At 46.8% G+C, this 15,052-nt stretch overlaps 4 protein-coding genes across 4 annotated transcripts; 2 read left to right on the forward strand and 2 right to left on the reverse strand.

The window, feature by feature from the left end:
- Nucleotides 1–730: 730 nt before the first annotated feature.
- On the forward strand, nt 731–2,070 carry N7533_010194 (uncharacterized protein; the record flags this gene model as incomplete). The annotated part of the gene is made up of 4 exons (XM_057106844.1): nt 731–830; nt 899–1,176; nt 1,203–1,364; nt 1,741–2,070. 4 exons carry the CDS (start codon nt 731–733, stop codon nt 2,068–2,070), a joined length of 870 nt encoding a protein of 289 aa, XP_056956061.1.
- A 3,919-nt stretch (nt 2,071–5,989) lies between these two features.
- N7533_010195 (heme-dependent oxidative N-demethylase family protein) lies at nt 5,990–7,215 on the forward strand (the record flags this gene model as incomplete). Its single annotated transcript, XM_057106845.1, has 3 exons — nt 5,990–6,570; nt 6,628–6,750; nt 6,807–7,215. The coding sequence occupies 3 exons, from the start codon at nt 5,990–5,992 to the stop codon at nt 7,213–7,215; spliced, it is 1,113 nt and encodes a 370-aa protein (XP_056956062.1).
- Nucleotides 7,216–7,800: 585 nt separating this feature from the next.
- On the reverse strand, nt 7,801–10,108 carry N7533_010196 (uncharacterized protein; the record flags this gene model as incomplete). Its single annotated transcript, XM_057106846.1, has 6 exons — nt 7,801–7,848; nt 7,903–8,853; nt 8,930–9,007; nt 9,296–9,701; nt 9,755–9,925; nt 9,987–10,108. 6 exons carry the CDS (start codon nt 10,106–10,108, stop codon nt 7,801–7,803), a joined length of 1,776 nt encoding a protein of 591 aa, XP_056956063.1.
- A 1,978-nt stretch (nt 10,109–12,086) lies between these two features.
- N7533_010197 (cytochrome P450) lies at nt 12,087–13,501 on the reverse strand (the record flags this gene model as incomplete). Its single annotated transcript, XM_057106847.1, has 2 exons — nt 12,087–13,103; nt 13,217–13,501. 2 exons carry the CDS (start codon nt 13,499–13,501, stop codon nt 12,087–12,089), a joined length of 1,302 nt encoding a protein of 433 aa, XP_056956064.1.
- Between the last annotated feature and the right edge of the window lie 1,551 nt (nt 13,502–15,052).

A 15,052-nucleotide genomic window follows, 5' to 3' on the forward strand; every position in this document is an offset into this window, starting at 1 on the left:
TACCCACATACAGACCGCTTGGCATGCCTGAAAAACAGTATTCAAAACATTTCATATGTTTTGAATAGCAGTACTCCATAATGAGGCAACTTTGCAAATTCCCCCACCATTTAGACCCTTATTGGATTATTTGTATTAAAGTATCGTTCCAGTTACATCAACACCGTACCATTTCAGGGTCTACGGTGGGTGGATCATTCCCCGTCGTGATCTAATCTGCCATTTGTGCCCTTTCAGGTTTCAAAGCATTTACTCCAAATCCTAATACTGCCCATTGAATAATATAATGTCTGTATGCTATTTCATCAATAGCAGAAATGACCTCAGCACCTCCATATTAGCATCTGCTGCTAATTGTATGAAGACCTTCGCTCAATGGCGGGTATCGTATGACAGAAACCCGAGGTTTACTCCGTTCTATGTAAATAATTATGGATTTTCATGCACAAGCCTAGTTTTGTCCCCTCTTTGCCACGCTGTGGTGAATCGAGGTTCCACTATTCATTCCTTCGCGTTCCAGTTCGGGTAAATGGTACGAATACGGCCACTATTGATCCTGCCAAACCTTGTTCATCGGGGCGGTTTTGCTGGCTAATCAGATAACCTTCCTATTCCTACATCACATTTGATTTTCCCGGTATTTGAATGAGATTTTTCTCCTCGCTTCGCCAGTATCCCAGATTTGATGGAGCTAGGAAACGAAGTTGCTTTCAAATATCCGAGTCGCAGAATGGCTGATCCACAAGAGCCGTCGGGTCAGGGCCATTTTCCTCCACCCTATTCGCTCTGTGCGGACAACGACTTGACCCTAGATTCAAGTATTGTTGAGGGTAATATTTATCTCTCTTCTGATACATGGTAGATTTGTGAGAACAAAACTAAAATATTCGGTGCATAGCTGACGGTTGCGTGAATATCAACCTTGAATCCAAAATCGCCCAAACTCTCGCTCAAATCATTGAGTCCCAACAAGAGGATTTACAAAATCCACCTAACGATTACGATGAGACGGAGAAAAGTGAGGATGATGACGTTGAATGTCCCTTCAGACTCAACATCGTAGTCCAGATAGTGGGCAGTCGCGGGGATGTGCAACTTTTCATCGCGCTAGGCGTAGCATTGAAGCGATATGGTCACAGGGTTCGCATCGCGACTCATGATACCTTTGCGGATTTTGTCCGTGAATCTGATTTGGAATTCAGGGTGATCTGGCGGAGCTGATGGCATATATGGTGAAGAACCCAGGCCTAATCCCTCAAATGCAGACACTACGTGACGGCGAGGTGAAGAAGAAGAAGAAGAAGCAAGTCATGATTGCAAAAATGCTCGATGGCTGTTGGAAGTCATGTATAGAAGATGATCCGGTGACAAATGAGCCTTTTTTGGCTGATGCTATCATCGCTAACCCACCTAGCTTTGCACATATTCACTGTGCTCAAGCACTAGGTATCCCTGTTCACCTGATGTTTATTATGCCTTGGACAAGCACTAGAGCGGTTCCACATCCTCTAGCTAACCTCAACTCAACATCTATGAATGCTAACACAGCTAATTGAGTTTCATATGGAGTAGTGGAGTGGCTCACTTGGCAAGGGTATGTTGAGTTGTCTTTTTTGTGCTTGTCCGGGAAGCGGAGCCTGGTGATAACTAATACATCTGGTGACTTAGGCTAAGAAATTTAATCAACCGATGGCGAGCCTCTATTAATTTAGGCCCCGTTCCTAATATGGAAGGTCCTAGCCTAGCGGAAACCTTGAAAGTGCCTTTCACATATTGCTGGTCGCCAGCTCTAATCCCAAAACCACAGGAATGGTCATTCCACATCGGTACGTTCTGGAGAAAATCCAAAGGAGTATCAGCCTGGATGATTGGAAAAGTGGTGCAATATTCGGCTGTAGAAACTTTGTGGATGGGATGAGCGAAGGTCTATCAGGGTTAATTATGAAGCCTATCAAGGGCGTGAAGGAGGAGGGAGCTTTGGGGGCCATTAAGGGTTTCGCCAAAGGAACCATCGGACTTGCAACAAAAGTGCCTTCAGGTAAGAAGTGCTGTGTGCTGTATGCTATTTAAATAATTACAAACTGATTGATCCTTTTCGTCGCAGCTGGAATCGGATTAGTGGCTTACCCACTTCACGGAATCACTAGAACTATCAAAGTGACAAGGCAATTTTGGATGCACGGCTCCGAGATGGCCGCAATGAGAAAAGGAGAGATATCTTTACTCTCGAGGAACAGGATGGTATCCTACGATCATGGGAAAGATTTTCAAACTAGAAAACTTCACGCAAAATCAAATTTACCTATATATCTACCAAGCGATCTCGCCTCGGGAATTAATACGTAGGTGTGCATCTCACGAGAGGGCAAGAACTAGAACACCTGTGTCATGAAAATAGAACTTGAAGAGTATCAGACTTCTCCACCTTGGAACCTACTGGTTGTCTTTCCATGCGGCCTTGATGGTGCCAGCTCAAGCAACCTTGGAATTCGATGAATTTATTATGATGAAAATGCTCATATCAACAGCCACATCTTTCATAATAGATTGTCCATATTGTGGGTGGACAAATCACCTCATCTCCGATCCTAATTTAGCCTCACCTTCCCGCAACCATCTCCCTATCACTTCTTCGTGTGTCTCTTTTCTTTAAGTAGTACACTGCATTTACATAGGTGCTTATGTGATTATTATGGTCGTTGACATGGTCGCCGTATAGGCTTGCAGCAGCAGTTGCTATGAGGTAATAAGTTGAAGAGAACAGTTGGCAAAGCATGGTATTCTATTTAGGGCTGCATGTCAATCCAGAAAGGCTGGTTGTAGCAAAAATAGTATCGTCCTCTTCAAGTGTTATTTTCAAGCCATCTGGGGTAGGAGGTCACGAGATACCTATACTTCATAGCTTTGGGTTATGTGTAACGATGGCCAGATGTCGACAGGGACCGGGTCCAAAATGACGTGGATCGGAATAAGACTTCATTCTAGGCTAGGTAGATGGAAATAATGACTTAAAATAATAAAGTGAATAATATAAAATACATAAATGACACACAAGACAATTTTCTTGCCACAGATGTACTAGTACTTTGTCTAGTCGACTTTTGAAAGCTACTATACATACAAGTTGTTTTGTGCATCCTTGCGTGAAACCCTTGAAGATTCGGATAAATAGAAATGATGGTTCAATGACATCTATCCTAGACTTCAAGACAATAATCTTGTATCTGCTGATGCCTCAATTGGAATCCATTATAGCTACTGTGTATATGGGACTATAGAATACCATCAGAATCCAAGGTTATCACTCCCGGAAACCAATCCCAGACGTTAGATTAGCCCTTATATCCCAGCCACAGAAGGACAATTCATTACAAATATACTTTTCCGACGTCTCCAGTGATATGCCTACTAGAGGGACTAATGCAAAGCATTGAAGCACGGCCCTCGTGCTGATCCATGGGGATGATGCCTGGATTCGACATACTCCCAACGACTGAAAACACTCAGTCGATACGAACTGCCTTTTCAGCTGAGCCCAAACGTGCGGCGGGCAGAAATGGATTCAGGAGATTTAACAGGTCAGATTGATGACATACTGTCTGTGCGTTTTCTTGTGGGGGGGCATCGAATGTGTGTTCCTGTGGCGTGTGGCGGCGAGAATTGAGTCTCTCTGATGGAGGTGACATGCATCAGCCTCCACATCAATCTTTCATTGCGACCTTAACTTGAAAGCTTCAAGTTTCATCGATAATCAAATTGGGTTCAAAATACTTTTAAGGTTTTACAGCCGACCCCTCATAGCATGCTCCGAGTCATTGTGCGCTCATTGCACTGCTTGGGTAGGACGTGCTGTTTATACAGGCTCCAGCCTTGAATATCAACGAGGCTCTCAATTCCACAGGAATCAATCCGATATGATAGAGATGAGCAAGAAAAAGCAGATCATGTCGAGAGCATACACGTGCATCGATATGACCTCATTTTTCCCTGTTGTTTGTGTCTCGTCGAAGGGCCAATGCGAGGGAAAGGAATTGCAACGGCAAGAAAAAGCAAACATTAGCAGCGAAGAGAGTTTTCGCCAGGGTACCACACCGTTCTGGGAAAAAGAAAAGAGAGATCCATTCGGGCAGCTTCAAAATGGAGCTATGACGCCGCCACCCTGGATATGTAGAAAGTCATAGAACCGCCCCCAACAGAAATACCAGAAACTAAAATTGAATAGGAAATGAGAAGAAAGAAAAAACGTAGAAACAAATTGAAAAAAAGGCAAAATTCAATTATCCCTTGCGGTGAACTTATCCAGCCCGTCTTAAAGATTGCGGCAAGCGCGCAAAGCGCGAGAGGCAGAGAGCGGTTGCAGCGGGAACCCCAGATGGACCTGGTGGAGTCACTGTGGGGACGGTGGAACATAGCACAAACGGGGGTCCTTCATTGGGGCGCAGATCTGGACCTGGTGATCGTTTGTCCAGATTTTGCTGCAAATGCAATAAGAAATGGGGTAAGCAGGGTGTGAAGGGTGTGGCTTTTTTGGTACATACTGTAATTCTCCCTGCACTTCTGCCCTATATCCGACCAGGGGTATGAGTACCCCAGCTGGCAAGACGGTCCAGCGAGAGCCAAGATGGGGCGAAACAGCCATGCCGGTAAGCCAGGGCTGGAACCAAAACTAGGACCAGGACCAGGACCAGGACTAGGACCGGGGCCGCGGAAGAAAGGACACTGGTCCCGCTGGAGGGATACCCCCCCCCACACACGCTTGAGGGGCTATGTACCTTGAAGTTCTGATACGTCAGGCCTAGTCTTGTCCCTACCGTGCTAGGCCGGTGACGGTGTGATGTATGTACGCCTGAACTGGATCGAGGTCCCTGACCAGTCGGATTGGGCGTGTTAGAACAAGAACTCTGTGCTTGGTCAAGAGAACTGGAGCCGAGTCAAACATTGCCTCCACCCCCGAGTTTGAGCGGAGGTGTACGTACATTATTGCTGATGTCGGTTCTCCTCCCGCGATGAATCACCTGGTCATCATACCATCCCTAGCTGAAGGTTACGAGGCTGCCGAGGCGATGTATACCCTCCGATGCTATCCGTCGGGGTGCATGGTCGGTCTCGAGAGATATTTCCCCAACGATCGAAAGATCCCTGAGGCACACCCAGGTTCACGAGGGGTCATGTGCACGGACCTAGGATACGCGAGCTTGACGATTCCTCGAAGCTAACACGGTCGATGTGCCTAGATCGTGCCTAGCGACTGGGTCAATCCACTAGACGGTACGACCTGCTCTTTTCTTTCCCTCTCCAAGCGCCGATAATTTGGTTTGAAAAACCGGTCGGTTTGCCCCCGCGCGATGTTGTGAGTCGTCTCGTGTGGTTCAAACTCCACCAAGAGGAGCAGTGGAGCTAGGGGGTGGCAGATGTACGAATCTTCATACCGAAAAACACAGCCTGGCCCCGACCCGCCCAGTCTAAAGCTGAGGTCAGTCCCGATCATGGGGCTGCTGTCAATACCTGCCAGCCTATGAACTAAAGAGGCTTTTTGTCTCTAAAATAAATAAATAATAATAATAGTTTTTAATTTTAATTTTCTTTTGCGGGGAATCCCTGAGCGTATCACGGCAGGCCCGCAGACTCAGTCGCACTCAATCCGGAATGTGGAATGTATCTGCTTGGTCTCTGGGTTTGAGTATCCATTTTTTTTGACTGAGTTAGCGTGGCTGACCTTTACCGTCTGGTGATCTTGGTGCAGTTTGTTGCCTGGGCCCAAACGGGATCATATCATCGACCGTGGGAGGCATGTTATTTATGGAGCCTCTTTCCAGCACTCATTTGGTATTCAGATTTCTTTATTTTTTTCTTTTTTGAAAAAGCTTCTTCGTCCCCTTTTTTCTTCCTTTAAATACCCCTTTGCAATCTATCAACTTCCTTCCAGCTATCTATCTGAACAAAGTCCGGCAAATTTATAGACGTGGAACGGTGGTTATATGGAAAAAGAATGACAACTTTCTCGCTGGTGACGCTTTCTATTGTCACACTTTTGATAATCGTGCGATATAAAACAGATATCCTCAATTGGTCTCTGACGATATTAAGACGAAAAGGGCTCTTGAAAAATGACGCCTCGGACGACCCGTCAAATGTCAAGCGCCTCGCGCCATACCCGGCACAGCCTATTCGAGGTCGAAAGCAATACCGCATCATGATGGATGTTCGCAGGATGGACTCCCAGAATTGGCTCACTCTTGACAAGCACTACATGGAAGAGCACCGCGTACGAGACCACCTTCTACGTGAGAAAAAGTCCGAAGTTCTGCGATGCTTGCCTGAATCACTTGAGGCCTGTCAAGAAGCTCTAGAGGATGTTTCCGACTTTCTGTGCCAGCGATTTCCGAACATGTTCCAAAAAAGCTCTCAAAATGACCAAAAGTTCATTGAAAACTGCATGACCCGAGAGAAGTTTGATCTCAGTGGATCAAATCCGAGTGGAATCGACACCGACGCCCTGGAGGCAGCTGTGCGACTCACGATGGAAGATTTGAGTATTTTGATGCTCAACGACGAAGGCGAATACTATTTGTAAGTTATTCCTTGCTTAGCAACTGCATTGTCTGCTGTCGTCTAATGTCTCTATAGGGCAGCCAGTGCTAGCTTATTTCCTACGGGTTGGACGGTTCAAGAACGAATCGGATGGACGATTTCTCGAATGCATGAGCCTGTACCACTCTGGCATCAACAGGTTGCCAATTCCGTCAGCAAGTACGAAACTCCATCGAACGAAATTTTCGAAAACCATCAACTAATCTCTGCCATAGGTTTCTGGTTCGCCTCACTCCGGCGTCGCCTATGGAGCGCTCCAATTATTTCGTGGAAGTTAAGCGACCCGATGAGAATCTCTTCGAAATTTTATACCGCCCCGGATCTCTCTGTGAAAAGGAGCTGAATAACCCGTTGCCCGATGAAATTATTATTCGTCGAGAGAGACAAACCTTCCGCCGACTGCCTCGCACCAATGCCATTGTCTTCGGCGTCAAGACTTATCTTACTCCGCTTGATCAGCTTCCCATGCAAGAACTGGAGAATCTTGTCACCGAGATGAAGACCTGGCCCGACCATGTGAGCGAGTACAAATGTAAGCATGTTTGGAGTGAGATGGTTCTGGAATTTTACAACAAGCGCATGGCTACCGCTCCTTGCGACACTAAGGAGAAGGTTGAAGTTTGAGGTAGAAATCACGCCATGAACGAATGAGATGTTGACGAACTTGCCTGTTTTGCTTTTTCTTTTGCCTTCAAGTTTTACCCCTGTCTAAAATGCCCTATCTTTTATCTTTGGCGTTTTTCCATTTGTATTTTGCGATCTTCATAAACTGGGTGGCTGTCTGAATACTACTTTTTATCGTTGCTTTTTCAAAAGCCTGGCATCGCTTTCTTTTTTCTCGGTCAAAGCTCTTCAACCTTGCAGGTCTTTTTTTTATCTGAGCAGTATCTATTTGGATCGATCAATCAAATTTGATAAAGCTGATTGGAATTCTTCAGGGCCTCGGTCCATTCCAAAATCAGTCAGAGGACTTTAGTTAATAGTGTAGATTCGATTGGTTTGATCGCTAGACACCGACTAAAAGCTCCCATAGATTGGGCATCCACAACACTGGATCGGACGAATTAGAAACAAGAGATAAGTAGTGAAAAAGAAAAGAAAATGACAAGAAAAACAGAGTCTATTATTGAAGTATGTGAAGAGAATGGAAGAAGGTTGACCGAGAACCAGAATATGGCTCGGAGTTAAGGGGTATCAAAGGATGTCGAGTTAAATCTTCGCCAGGGGTGGTTTATCTTGCTTCAAACGAACAACGCCCTATAAAATAGTTAGTGATGCAGTGCTTCTCATGAATACAGAATATCTTCGTACCTCTTGAGTGCATGTGGCAATCAGCACGCCATCCTTCGACCAGATCTTTTGGAGAGCCAATCCTCGGCCCTCGCCGGCCCACGGGCTCTCCATTTCGATCAACATCCACTCATCAGCCCGGAAAGCTCGGGGATTGTGGAAATATATTGAGTGGTCCAGGCTGACCATCATGCCGACCTCCTTATGTTGTTGTTGATTCTTGCCGCTGGTAGCATCGCTAAGAGCTCCCTCGAGTCGTCGTCGCAGATCGGTCGCCTCCTCCTCCTTCAATTCTTTCAGAGCCTTGGTGATATCTTCGTCGTCAAGATCAGAGGGGTTCTTCAATGCCTTCAGTAGCTTCTCCAGCTCTGCCGGGGACGAAAATCGCGGAATATCGTGTACTCGAGCGACTGTTCCAATGAAGAAGCTGTCGGTGACATATGCGAGTGCAGAAAGGTGAGCTTGAAAGCCACCCTCCTCGGAAATATGACCGCGCGCCCGGACAAATCGCCGCATCTTCTTATCTTCGGGGTAGGAGGCACGGTTCACGATACCCGCTTTCTGGGACTCGAAGGGACCACCGCCGGCTTCACTCAGCGCTTTCACTGTGCCAGGAATGATTGGTTGTGGGAGGGGTACATCGGGTTTCTGGACTGCGTGGTTCAACGTTTTCTCGCCTCCGCTACCGACGCGGCTGAAGCTGAGGGTTGTCGTGAAAATGGGGCGACCGCGTTGGCGCGCCTGCACAGTTCGAGTAATGAAGCTTCGGCCGTCGCGTACGCGCTCGACGTGATATAGGATAGGGATTTCCGAATCTCCGGCTAGGACGAAATAGCAGTGCATGCTGTGTACGGCGAAATCAGCGGGGACGGTGCGCATCGCGGCGGATAGAGATTGGGCGATAGCAGCGCCGCCATAGATGCCTCGAGCTCCGGGAGGGTGCCAGAGCGGCCTGGTGTTGGTGAATACATCCTATCGAGGTGAATCGGGTAAGTAATTAGTTTGCTGTTGGCATTTGCTGGAATGAAAAGGGAGAAGGGCGTAATACTGGGCCGAGGTCCACCACTGGCGTCAGATCCAGCACATTCTCAATAGCCGCCTTGGAATGATCCTGCGGCGGGGGGGTCTAAGAGTGTCACGCGGGTCGACATGGCACTCTTTCTGGTGATCTGATGGAATGGGAAGCCGAGCAAAGTAAAGCAAAGGGGGAATGATGGGGAGAGTGGAGGAAGTCGGACAGCGGCGGCCTCCAACTTTTAAGCGTGGGATGAGCCGAGGTCCAACCGGGCCTGCCGCTTTGAGCGATTCTTTCATACTTCACTTCATTAAATCACATGTATACCCTCTCTATTCTATGAAGTATTCATAATCATTAAAATAAAACTATTTTTGGCTTTCTTCCTATTTGTCAGACCATCGTTCGACCCGTGCTACTCCATGTTCTGGTTGTTGGCGGACTAGATTGTCGATCCCAAGTTTTCTGCGGAGGCTCCATACCGGGCAAATCCAATCGATAGGTGCTATGAACAATATCAGGCGATGGGGCGCCAGAGTTCCTTTCTTCCAACAGTCGTCGCAGCTGAGTCCGAGTCAAATCTTCTGGGTTGACGCGTACAAGTAAAGGGGTGTCGTCTTCCACCTGCCCTTCGTGAGGGCCGTATTCGCGATATACCAAGCATGCCGACAGTCCATATATCACTGAAAATGTACTAGGAAGTCCAATTCCAATAACTCGGAGCGCGTTGAGTGGCACAAGACCACGACCGAGGATATTGAAGATAACATTAAATAAGGAGAAAAGGTTGATCGTCAAGTAGGGCCTGGTGATATCAGAATAGTTGCATGGCACGGCGAACAAAGGAACCAGACTGACACAAAGATACAACGGAGAAGAAATCTTTTGTCCCGGCGCTGGAAAAATGCGATGACTATTGACGCAGCATATCCTATCCCAATGAAGAATAAGGCGAACACAGTCGATGCGGTTTGATCGATCTGTAGCGTATTGTCTGCATCGCTGAAGACCACAGGGAGAATCAGATAGCTATCGAACCATTTAGGGTTAGGAAAACGCATTGGAGGCTCACGGTTGCCAAAATACTCACCCAAGTAGTAGCAAAGTAGCCGACGCAGCCGTCACCGGCCGCCAGAGCCTCGAAACGTGTTTCGCATGTGTAGTAGAATTCCTAGATCTAATCCATGCACCATCAAGCGGAGTGGCCTGCATTTCTGAGTGGTCATATCAATGCATCTCACGTTGAATTGCTGGGGTAATCAGAAAATATGCTCGATGTTCAGAAACAAGTGGCCATCGGCGATATGGTCGTAGCAAGAGGCGTGTTTTTGACACGAAGCGAATGAAGGATCAAGTTCGGCAAAGGGAACAGGGAAATATAGCACACACACAGAGAGAGAGAGAGAGAGAGCGAAAGAAGCATTCACGTCTTTTCATGACTTGCAAGAGCTTCAGGCTGTCGAGCAGATGATCGGGCACGAGGTGCAGATTTTTAACGCTGAGCCACTGGGTCGATTGGCGATCACAGCCATGTATATGCATCTTACCCCATGGTCCACCAATGGAACCCCCGTTAATGTCTCGGTTATGCGGGGACTCTGCATCAGCGTGCGGCTGAATGGACTAAAAAGGCCTGGACTGTCAAAACAAAAACGCCTCGCTGGCCCGTCGTGGGTTGGCGTGGAATCCTTCTCTCCAGAGACAAATCATTACATTTCCCGTCCCTCCCAACCCTTGCTAGTAAAGTAATTTCCCAACACCGTCAGATACCGCATGAACCTCTAGCAAAACAGATGTACTCCGTATTCCTGGAGGATGAAGCGGTCAAGTATGCCGGTGTCCATAAGCAGATACTGTGGCAGCCCCCACTTTCTGTCAACCATTGAGTTCTCCTGCATAGGCCAGCCCTGGGGCTGAGGCCCTGTACTTTATTTTCGGTTCCCAACGTCTGATTGGCTCCGGAATTGTCGATAGCCGGGTTTATCAGGGGCGGGCAACTTGAGATATCTGAGTTGCACACCCATTTTCAAGTTAGCGACCGTCAGATTTTTGGCTAGCCAGCTGGGCAGGATCGAGGTCCCCTACGATTTCCAATTAATGTACTAGGCTGGGTACAATATAATTGCACGCTTCGGTGCTCATGATCAAACAGCTTGAATTGACAAGTTCCAAGGTTCCAAGGTTGAGGATCCCTAGTAGTATGTGGTATCCTCCGAGTCCGATTCCAAACCGCTCATAATGATATCACATTCTCGCCCCTGATCAAATACCTGAGTATACCTGGATTGCGGTAGCAAGGATATGTTCGCGAACTTGGGGACCTATTTCATTTACACTCTTTCTTTCTCGATACATCAACATATTTTTTAGTCCTAAAATTGTGTATGTCAAAATGGTCGTCAGGCACCTCATATCTGCAAGGATCAGCCAAAAGTCCTCTCGGCGCCGATACTCATGAGATGAACAAACATTGATCCATTTCGAAGCCGACGAGTCCTAATCAGTTGACCCCCGTTTTGCGCAAGTTCGGATGTAAAGCTAAGAGGTTGACATCAATTAGGATGACAAACTACTTGAAGCGATTTTTGACGGAAGAAGTGCATACTCCTGTCGTTCCGTCTCATTCACGAACGGTCGGAACTTGACCTGAATCTATAGTGAATTCCGGATCGTTCGTTTCTGAATAGGGCAACTTACGAGAAACTGAGGCATCTTTTTTCTTCTTCATCGACTGCAGCTACTGGTAGAATTAAAACTCGCGCTGAAGCCAGAGAAAGCGATGGTACATATATGTGGGTTTTATGTCATAATGTGCTCATTTGTAGTCATTTGCAGGTACTATTAGAATTGGACATGAAAACATAATAGATGAAATACATTGTCGAACTTAAAGGTCCCCCTTGACTGCAGTCGAACATGAATGTACTAGTAGTGATGAAATATAGCCCATGGCAATTCAGGGGCTACTAGTAGTAATTTCATCTTCTTTCCACAAGGTCACATATCAGCCCTTCCTGCTGGACAAACCAGACGTTCTTGGTTTTCCAAGCTTTCGATGGATCGTGCAGGCGAATTTCAAACTCGCGCAGCAGCTGCGGAATAATCTTGTGCATCTCCATCAAAGACACATTTTTCCCAATGCAAGTCCTCGGACCATAGCCAAAGTTAAAAAAGCTCTGCTCCATCTCCCTCAGCCTTTCGGGGGGTTATCCAGCCAACGCTCGGGAAGAAATGAGTCTGGGTTAGGGTATACTTCAGCATTTCTGTGCAAAACCCATGCGTTGATACCAACAATAGTGCCGCCTGGGATTTGTTTTCCGCAAATGAAGGCACCTTCCTTTGGGACTTCTCGTTCCAGAATCAGTCCGACGGAAGGATGGAGACGCATGGCTTCTTTAATAACCGCAGAAAGATAAGGCAAATGTGTCACAGACTCTCGGTAAGATACTGGGTTTCCAAGCTTGCCTTGACCATCCGCGCCGTCGATCTCGGTTCGAAGCTTAGTCATGGCTGGTGGGTTGCACAAGAGGAAATAGACGATCGCTCTGAGTGCGATGGCAGTAGTATCCGAGCCTGCAAAAACATTTCCCGAGAGGTGTACAATGACATCTCTTGTAGACAACCTTTGAGGGTCCAGATTATGAGCTGCCATCCACTTAGACATCATATCTTTCCCCCCGTTCATTTCATCATGATCCAGCTCTCCGTCACGCCTTATCGAGGAGCGTGAGTTCATTGCCTTCAAGGTAAACATAAGAACCTGGTTCCAGGTCTCCATGCTAGGCATCAAGACCGGGAAAAGTGGATTTCCCAAAAGTAAAGGATGCATCTCAGGAACTTGGCCACATACACTAGCATAGACCAGCATACCTTGAATTGCTTGCATCATGCCGTCAATGTCCTTTCCTTCCTGAAGAAAGCCTAGTTTTTTTGCGAAGACAAATTCACCAACCACATCAAACGCATAGTATTGAAGCCAGGTTCCCAAGTCAACAGGTGTCTTTCGATCGGCGAACTGTCGTAATTGAGAAATGAATATCTCGGAACACGAGTCCACTGCTGGCTCAAGCTCCAGAAGCGAGGTCATGCTATACGCATTGGCAATATTTCGCTTTTGCTCTCTATGATGCGTTTCATCTCGAGTGGAGAACAAATTCATTTGAAACTTCTGTTTCCACGAAATGCTTTGAATAGGATAGAACGCCGTCTGTTTATTTTAGTATAACTTTGTAGATAATTGAACTCGTGCTAGTCGGCTTGATACATGAAGTCGGTTCAAAAGTTTCCGTCAAATGGTCACGGCGTTATAGTCCGACGTACCTTGGTAAAACCTTTGTTTAATCCATATATGACTGGGATCGCGTCTGGATCTCCAACAGATATGTGTCTTGGGCCAATACGGACCAAAGGACCATGCGTCTGGTGAAGACCAACGGCAGTATCTTGGTGATTGCCTTTCCACACACTATGCAATTTCCACAATCGGCTGTATTTTGCGACAAAGGGGCCAGGGATGTCGCGTAGTCCGTGTTTGTAGCGATTGGAGAGTAGACGAATAGCTATGCAAGCTAGAGTAAGCAAAACCAACAATCTAGAATAGTCCATTTTGAGTCTCTTGTGAAAATAAATCAAGGGATTTGAGGTTTCTTCTGAATAGTAAGTCAAAGTGTTCGAGGAGTGAACCTTTATTTTCTGACAATAATGTGATTTCCGTGACTGCGAAACTAGACCAGGCGGTGCGGGGTCATTTCGAGGGGCTGAGCAATGGCATGAGAATTAGTTGCATGTCTACTGCATCAGGTGCATGGAGCCGTTAGAGACGGGAAGTCTGCGTAGACATCTGAACACATATGCGGACCTGGCCCTCGCGAAATCGGAGAGGTTGAAGACACGCAGGACAGGAAAATTGTGTGTGTGCATTAAGAGAGGATTAACAAGGCCAGATTGGCATTTCATAAGACAATCCCTTCTTATTTACCGTATAACCACTCAGAGGATAATCCACTTTTCGGCCATTCTTATCACGCCCCCACTAGTCACTACATACGTTGCCAGCATCGCAAAAGTACGTAAATCTTGAAACTGACCCCAAGGAAAAGTGGGAAAGGATCGCCCAAGAGGTCCAACGAACTCACTAGCCCAGGACTAGGAGCCCAGAGCACCTATCAGGAGTATCTTATAACTCATATACGTGCGAGCCAAGCATCCAAGCGACCCGGGCGCCTTAAAGCACCATAGTAGTACTAGTGAGAAGCAAATAGTAAGTACAACAGTACTAACATTTTACCCTTCAAGTTTCGATTCCAGACTCCGAAAAGTAATTTGAAGAGGGACTTTATAATTTTCGAAAAAAAAAAGGACCCTTCCAAGGTTGGAGCACACTGCAGGTTGCTGAAATTCAAGTACCCTCTAAAAATATTATATTTGTTGATGACTTCCTAGCTAGGTAGGTATTGAGGTGTAAAATGTCGCATCCGAAACTACCAGTAGAATTTCCGAGTCCTAGCATGTCGAGAAAGCTGGAGCTAGTCGAGTAGGTAGGACTGGATTTTGGTACAGAGCCAAAATCAAAACCAAAACGACGACTAAAAAAAAAAAAGAACAACCGGCCATCGATGTTGTCCTATCTCAAAACACATGGGGAGTCTGGTTTGAAAACTGCCGACTAGACTTCCGAAAGCCCCAGTTATGACGACTTGCCTCCTTTGTACCTTCAACCAACCCGAAGCTTACATTCAAGCTGAACCCCGCAAACCCCGGACCCAGATTTCATGTCGCCGGATACGGAATAAGTAATTAGGGGGGGGGGTGATCGGGTAAGGTAGCGAATGACTGGGCCGGAAGTCACAAATCGGGTAGCTTCCGATGACCCGAGAAATAATCGGAAGGGCAAAACCGCACAGCGGAACACAAGGCGGAGGCTGATTTAACAAGGTTCAATGGAGATAAACCTTAATTGCCCCAGGTTACCCCAGAATGTGGGAATGCGGACCACTGATCTGCGTAAATCTGCCGACCTATCTTCCGATTTAGATTTAAGCCTTAGGCCCGTCCATTGTATTCAATTAAGGGCAGCGGAATCCCCATACCGCACATCCAACTTTCTGAGGAAACCAAAAATCTTGGGATCTGCATCATAGATATGCCGAGCTATCT

This window comes from Penicillium manginii, assembly GCF_028828005.1.
Source record: "Penicillium manginii strain IBT 31320 chromosome Unknown utg000007l:1.0-2284322.0:1.0-2285126.0, whole genome shotgun sequence".
In the NCBI taxonomy this organism is placed as follows: domain Eukaryota; kingdom Fungi; phylum Ascomycota; class Eurotiomycetes; order Eurotiales; family Aspergillaceae; genus Penicillium; species Penicillium manginii.